General features: G+C 45.8%; 1 protein-coding gene across 3 annotated transcripts in view; it reads right to left on the bottom strand.

Annotated features, from left to right (window-relative positions):
• Positions 1–1,079: 1,079 nt before the first annotated feature.
• TRAF5 (TNF receptor associated factor 5) overlaps positions 1,080–6,808 on the bottom strand; it is a 43,991-nt gene continuing 38,262 nt past the window's right edge. For all 3 annotated transcript variants that reach the window (XM_002717531.5, XM_008268449.4, XM_008268448.4), the window contains 2 exons: positions 5,629–5,797; positions 1,080–4,707 (listed from right to left, as the gene is read on the bottom strand). In XM_002717531.5, coding sequence (XP_002717577.1) covers positions 4,130–4,707; positions 5,629–5,797 — 747 coding nt within the window. In that variant the 3' untranslated portion in view covers positions 1,080–4,129. The remainder of the gene's footprint in view (positions 4,708–5,628; positions 5,798–6,808) is intronic.

Below are 6,808 nucleotides of genomic sequence, written 5' to 3'. Positions count from 1 at the left end.
ATGTGGGATGTGGCACCACAGACGGAGGCTTAGCCTACTATGCCACAGCGCTGGCCCCCATATTTTCATTTTAGAGACATCACCAGGTGACAGTGTGGAAGTTGGGTCTGAGAGGCAGAACTAAAAACCGACAGCTGTGAGTTTAAAAATAAGGTAGGCCTGAAACAGGACAGTAATACTCAGTAGGCATAAGTAGTAGGAATCATTTACAGAAGTGACTTCGCATCAGAACTGGTGATTGGATGAGGAAGGTGGGGAGGAATCTGGGAATTATGTATAAACTCTGGCTTAGATGACCTCTGGACTGGGGTAGAACAGGAGCAGTGGCCAGCGCCGCTGCTCAATAGGCTAATCCTCCACCTGTGGTGCCGGTACCCTGGGTTCTAGTCCCGGTTGGGGCACCGGATTCTGTCCCGGTTGCTCCTCTTCCAGTCCGGCTGTCTGTTATGGCCCGGGAGTGCAGTGGAGGATGGCCCAAGTGCTTGGGCCCTGCACCCACATGGGAGACCAGGAGAAGCACCTGGCTCCTGGCTTCGGATCAGCACGGTGCGCCAGCCGCAGCGCGCCAGCCATAGCAGCCATTGGGGGGTGAACCAACGGAAAAGGAAGACCTTTCTCTCTGTCTCTCTCACTGTCCACTCTGCCTGTCCAAAACAAAACAAAACAAAACAGAAAAACCCGGAGCAGTAAACAGAGTGGGGAGATGAGCAGTTCAGTTGTGTTCAAGTCAGAGTTTAGCACTTCAGCAGGTACTTGGCTTTATGACTCTGCAGCTTAATGCAAAGGCTGGGGTCAGAGATAGAGGCTGAGGAGGGAGCAGCATGGGGTGACGATGAGGTCCAGAGTGAGCTGGGAGGTGCACAGGGGGCCACAGCTGTTCCCGGAGTTGACACTCTCTACCCCTCCCACCTTCCCTGGGACTTCTCTTACCTCTACCCACTCCTTCTCCAAACACTGGGCAGGCTTTTCTTCCTCCAGGTAATGTGTTACTCCCCTGGAGTCTCCTGCTGGGCATCCATCAAGCCTTTATCTCCAGCTCGGTGTTCTCATGTAAGACTGAAACCCACATCAACAGCCACTTTTTTCCCAAGAGTTTTGTCAAGTTCTTTATTTTTAAAAAAGATGTATTTATTTGAAAGGCAGAGTCACACACACACACACCAGTTTTCCACATGCAGATTCAATCAACTCTCCAAATGCCCACAACAGCTGGACTGAAGCCAGGAGCCCAAAACTCCATCCAGATCTCCCACACCAGTGGCAGGGCCCAAGTGCTTTGGGCATCATCTGCTGCCTTTCCAAGTACATTAGCAGGAAGCTGGATCAGAAGCATAATGGCCAGGGCTCCCATGGGCACTCTGATATGGGATGCAGGTGTCCCAAGCTAGAGCTTAACTCACTGCACCACAACACCCACCTCTCCAGCCACTTTTTAAGAGGAAAGAGGAAGCCTGGGTGCGATGATTGTCCAGGGACAATGTGAAGGGTTTGTGCCCTGCTTTTCTGTTTACATTTAGGACTTGGCATTGTGAATTCATCTTGGCTATGACTTGTTTTTCTCAGAATGTCAAATTTGGAGATCAGAGATCAGAATCCAGACCTATAAATATTCACTACTGTGTGTGTGTGTGTGTGTGTGTGTAAAGACATACTGTATCCACATAACCCTTACATACCTTTCTCATGGATATTAACTCCCCCTGTACCTAATGTATTTTATTTTCCCACTTAAACCAAAATAGAAATTAAATCTTACTGATGCAGAATAAAAATAACTTCAGATCATGAAAGAGAAAAAACAGTTTACATGGATTCACTTTTTTAAAAAAACAAAAATCAGAACTCTTATTTTGTGAAAAAGGAATGAGTCTACTCTAGAAAGCCTGTGCTCACTTAATCACTATTTCAGTGATGAAGAGACTCAGCACTCCTAAGCCAACCACGCCATGACACACTGTGTATGTGCCAAGTTGGTTAAAACACAAAGCCAGCATTTTGACAAACTCATTTCAAAATTTTTTCACATCAACAACTTAAAACTCATTACAACAACACAACCTTCTGTTCCTGGAGAACCCAAAGAGTGATCCTGGACGTGGCTAGAAACAAAACACACAGAACCCCCTGGACATGGCCATGGGGGGCCGGAGCAATGCTTCGTGAGTTTGTGTGCAGTGACATGTTGACCACCAGAGTATACCAGGGTCCCCCAGCAGCTACAGTGCAGTTTTTAGTGTGTTTCTATTGTGCACTATTTCTTTGAACTTAATCCTTGGGATGATTCTTGAAGTTGGAGTCTTTAACATCCTGCAAAGTCTGCAGAGGAGATTAGGAAGCCTGCTGCCATTCCCAGCATGTTCACACATCTCATGCTTTTTCTGATAGGGTTAGAAATTATAAAATGCAAGGTCATGACCCCAGGGAGCTGCTCTGCCATGGCCCTTGGACCACCTGTGGCTTGTCTTTGCACGTTCAAGGGAGCCAGGCCACATATGAACAGCAGTAGATGGCATTACCGTGCACAGGGTCTCAAGGGAAGTTGCTGTTTTTTTCACTCAGCTCAGGCTCCTCAGAGTCTTAAGGACTCCTCTTGATTTGTATACACGCCCTCAGACCCACCCAGACAGATGAATAGAACGTGAACATTTCTGTCCTGGACTCTGGCAACAAACTTCACAAGTGCACATTTTCATATCAATTTGCCAATTCAAAACATCTCTCAAAAAAATTAGAAGAGTGGGGGCCGGTGCCATGGCACACTAGGATAATCCTCCACCTGCGGCGCCGGCATCCCATGTGGGTGCCGGGTTCTACTCCCAGCTGCTCCTCTTCCAGTCCAGCTCTCTGCTGTGGCCTGGGAAGGCAGTGGAGGATGGCCCAAATGCTTGGGCCCTGTACCCGCATGGGAGACCAGGAGAAGCACCTGGCTCCTGGCTTTGGATCAGCCCAGCTCCAGCTGTTGCAGCTATTTGGGGAGTGAACCAGCAGAAGGAAGACCTTTCTCTCTGTCTCTCTCACTGTCCGTAACTCTACCTGTCAAATAAATAAATAAAATCTTTAAATAAAGCGTAAAAAAAAAAAAATAAGAGTTACTGCTTATAGCAGTCAGTTTTGGAATGGGAGTACTTGAGACACCTCTAGGAAACTGTACTGGTTCTCTCCCTAGGTTTTAACTTCCCTTTATCTGTGTATAACATCTGTATCATAGGCTAACTTCTTCTCATACTCCTCTTAATTTACTGTTATTACTAAAATACCTTCAAACCGCTTGTGTACAGGTACATATGTGTATTTGTTTGGTTAAGTCTTACGGAACTGCTAATACCTGACCACTGCCGACCTAAGAAAGTTTTTTTATAGGCTGTTTTTTCACATGCCTGAACCTAGTAAAATCTGAACTGCCATTTGCTGGCGCTCTCTCTCTATAGAAATAGATCTCTCTCTCTCTCTCTCTCTCTCTCTCTCTCTCTCTCTCCTCCGCAGTACTTCCTGCTTTCCTTCAGCAGGGAAAATGAAAATGCTTACCCTATTCACCAGTTCTTAAGCAACCTTGCAAAATTGTGCTTGCAGACTGCTGTCGAAGTTCATGAAAATATTTAGAGGCATAGTAATCTCCACACATTTAGCATCTGACTGAAAAATCTGGCCCAAACTGGGCAAACTGTCTTTGTGACTATATCACTCACTACTTAACTGGAACAGCCTACCTTCCAAACGATGACTTAGGGCAGCTGCAATCAACAGGCCAAACAACCCAATACCGGAGCGTTTTTCAGTCGGGAAGTCTAACACCTGTGTCCTCAAGAACATTCAGTCTTACACAGCACCTGAGACACCGCACCAAGCACCAAAGAGAGAGGTTCTACTTGCTTTCCAAAAACTTACCATTTTTCATGAGATATAAAAATATAAATAACAAGATACCAAGAGTTAAATTCCAAACCGGAGCAGAGGAAAATGTTAGTAGAAAACAGCACTTCCGGAGTTTTAAATCGATTTCCAACACTAAGGGCAAAAAGCCAAATCCAAATGTGCACTGAGCCTAAAGCCAGACCAACATGACAATCCAGTAAGCCCTCCTCCATGGTTCTGGATGCAAGAGGCCCCCTTACCGCCCCACGGACAGGGACTAGAGGTCCTCCAGGTCAGTGAGATCCACGGCCACTTTCAAGAACAAGGTGTCCTCTTTGATGTAGGTGTTCTTGGCATTCTCCAAAGTGGAATGAGCCACAAAGCGGGGACACCCAGAGGCAATGTTCATCTCCCCGTCGGGTCTTTTAAAGCTGCTGCTGTTGGGGTCAGCCTTGAAGGTCTCCATAATGTGGTTTCTTTTGCCACTCTGGTCCAGCAGCATCAAGGTCACCCTCTGCCTGAATGGCCACTGCAGCAGCGAGTCAAACTCCCCTCGCATCACCACAAAGTACAGGGACAGGTGCGTCCCCTTCCCGGACCCGTCCCCATTCAGGTATGCTCTGGCACAGAGCCGGTAGCCGCAGCGGCTGGTGTAGAAGGGCTGGCTGAAGATGGACACAGTGTGCCCGTCCACCGCCTCCTTCTTCTTCATCTTGTAATCGGTCACCTTCCAGATGAGCTTTCCATTGTAGCAGGCACCCTCTAGCAGCTTAAATCGCTCTTCATTTTTATTCAGCTGTGCTTTGTGGATATTGATGTGGGCATCGTGTTTGCTAGTCTCCCCTTCTAAAACAACTGCAAGAAAAAGCAAGATTCCGTAAGCCTGGAAATCGTCTTTTGGAATTTGCCCAAGGTAGAATTGTATTATGTGAAGAGAATCAAGGACGCTCTGACGTCCTGAAGTTGAACTGAATTCAGTGTCCACTAACAGACCGTTTGTTAGCGCTACTGACTCAGGGGATATCATGACTCGGCAAACTGGTGTTGAGGAAGTCTCCCTGAGTACTGTCAAGCCGTAGCTCGCTCAAGTATAAAGACACACAGGGCTCACCTGGCGTGAACTGGCATGGTAAGGCCTACACCTTTTTTTTCCTTAAGATTTATTCATTTATTTGAGAGGCAGAGTTACAGAGAGAGAGGGAGAAACAGAAAGAGAGGTCTTCCATCCACTGGTTCACTTCCCAAATGGCCACAACGGCCAAAACGGGGCTGACCCGAAGCCAGGAACCAGGAACTTCTTCTAGGTATCTCATGTGGGTACAGGGGCCAAGCACTTGGGCCATCTTCCACTGCTTTCCCAGGCCATAGCAGAGAGCTGGATTGGAAGAGGAGCAGCCGGGACACGAATCAGCGCCCATATGGGATGCTGGCGCCAGCCCTTGTTACTAGAATGCTTTTAAATAGCCAAACATGTATTTTTTCATATCTAAAATAAATTATCCCACCCCATCTCTCCCTTAGCTGTCTCATTGTTTTCTCACCCTCCTCATCCTTGGAATTTCCAGCCAGATTCCACCCCTTGGCTGTTTCTAGCCCTGGGTCAAGACCTCCAGTACTTTTGCCTGAGCGGCTAGAATCCCATGTTGCTCTTTCACAAACAGCAGATTCAACCATTATTTACCCTGGAGAGATGACTCTCTATTTGGCCAGGTGTTTGCTTCATCAACAAGTGCAGACAGCTGAGTCACTAGGAGAGCAGCAAAATGTCAGACTTACCTAATCTTTGATCGTTGGTTTCCAGCAGGGTTATTTTCTGTTTCACTGTATCAATGGCTTCCACCAAAGGTCTCAGGTCAAATTTATTTTGTTGCTGGTTAACCATCTGTAATAGCTGCCGCACCTGAGCTTCTAGCCAAGCGGACTTATCCATGTGACTAGCAAGGACCTTTCAGTACAAAATGGGTCAGCATGTTAAAAAACCAGGATTTTAGTAATGCGTTGAGATCAAGTTTTTTCAACTCACACATTTCAACATGTAATCATTGAATGGAATGAAAGCTACGTATCCAGGAGGGAGAGCGCAGTGAGGATCGTAGAGACCCTTTTCCTCCTCGACTCCTATCCCAGCTCCTGTTTCAAATCTTTGAACACGTCTTTACGTCGTGTTAACCTCTTGCTCAGTTTTCCTCCACTTGCATCTCTAACTTATCTTGATGGATCTGCTCTCTGGTTGGCTCCCCCCTTGCTTGATCATTTCCTTCTCTTCTTTGAAGCTGCTCTTCTTCTCCATTCCTGCCCTGCTGCAGGCACAGGCCCACCTGTTCTGGCCTGAGCAGGTGTGACAGGTGGTACAAAAGGCCCGAGGAAGGCCCAAACTTTCCACTGCTCTCTTAGGTGGAAGAGATTAAATACAAAGACTCCACCATGCCAAGTGCCTTCCCTGGTTTGTCTTTGTGTTAGAAAAATGTCAGAGTTGAGATATGACTTGCAAGATCAAGAAGTTCACAGGAAAGTGGATTCAAAGATACATTTATTTCAGTGCTAAAATTTTTGAAATCCACACTTAGCTTTTTCATAGTACACATTCCTATGAACTTTTTTGAAGATTCCTTATATGCACGGGTTTTCAAAATGTTCTGCACCAAAATAAACTTATTTAATTTCATTTTTCATAAGCTTTTTGAAGTACTCTCATATGATGTTTTTTCCTGTACATACACATGCAGCCATATATATATATACATATACAATATATATACATACACACACACATACACACAGCTACATGTTATATAATGTGCTGACCAACTATGGAAATTATATATGGCCTAAGTTATCTGGTCTAATCTAAATTTCAAATATGTTGTCTATACCACATGTCTTGAAATCTTTGTCACTATAAATGTTATAATCATGTTACATTATTCATTAGACATGTATTTATGGTTACTTAACG

The sequence above is a fragment of the Oryctolagus cuniculus genome, chromosome 13 (assembly GCF_964237555.1).
Source record: "Oryctolagus cuniculus chromosome 13, mOryCun1.1, whole genome shotgun sequence".
NCBI classification, from domain to species: domain Eukaryota; kingdom Metazoa; phylum Chordata; class Mammalia; order Lagomorpha; family Leporidae; genus Oryctolagus; species Oryctolagus cuniculus.
Note: the sequence above shows the minus strand (reverse complement) of the source record. Positions and strands in the feature narration are given on the sequence as shown.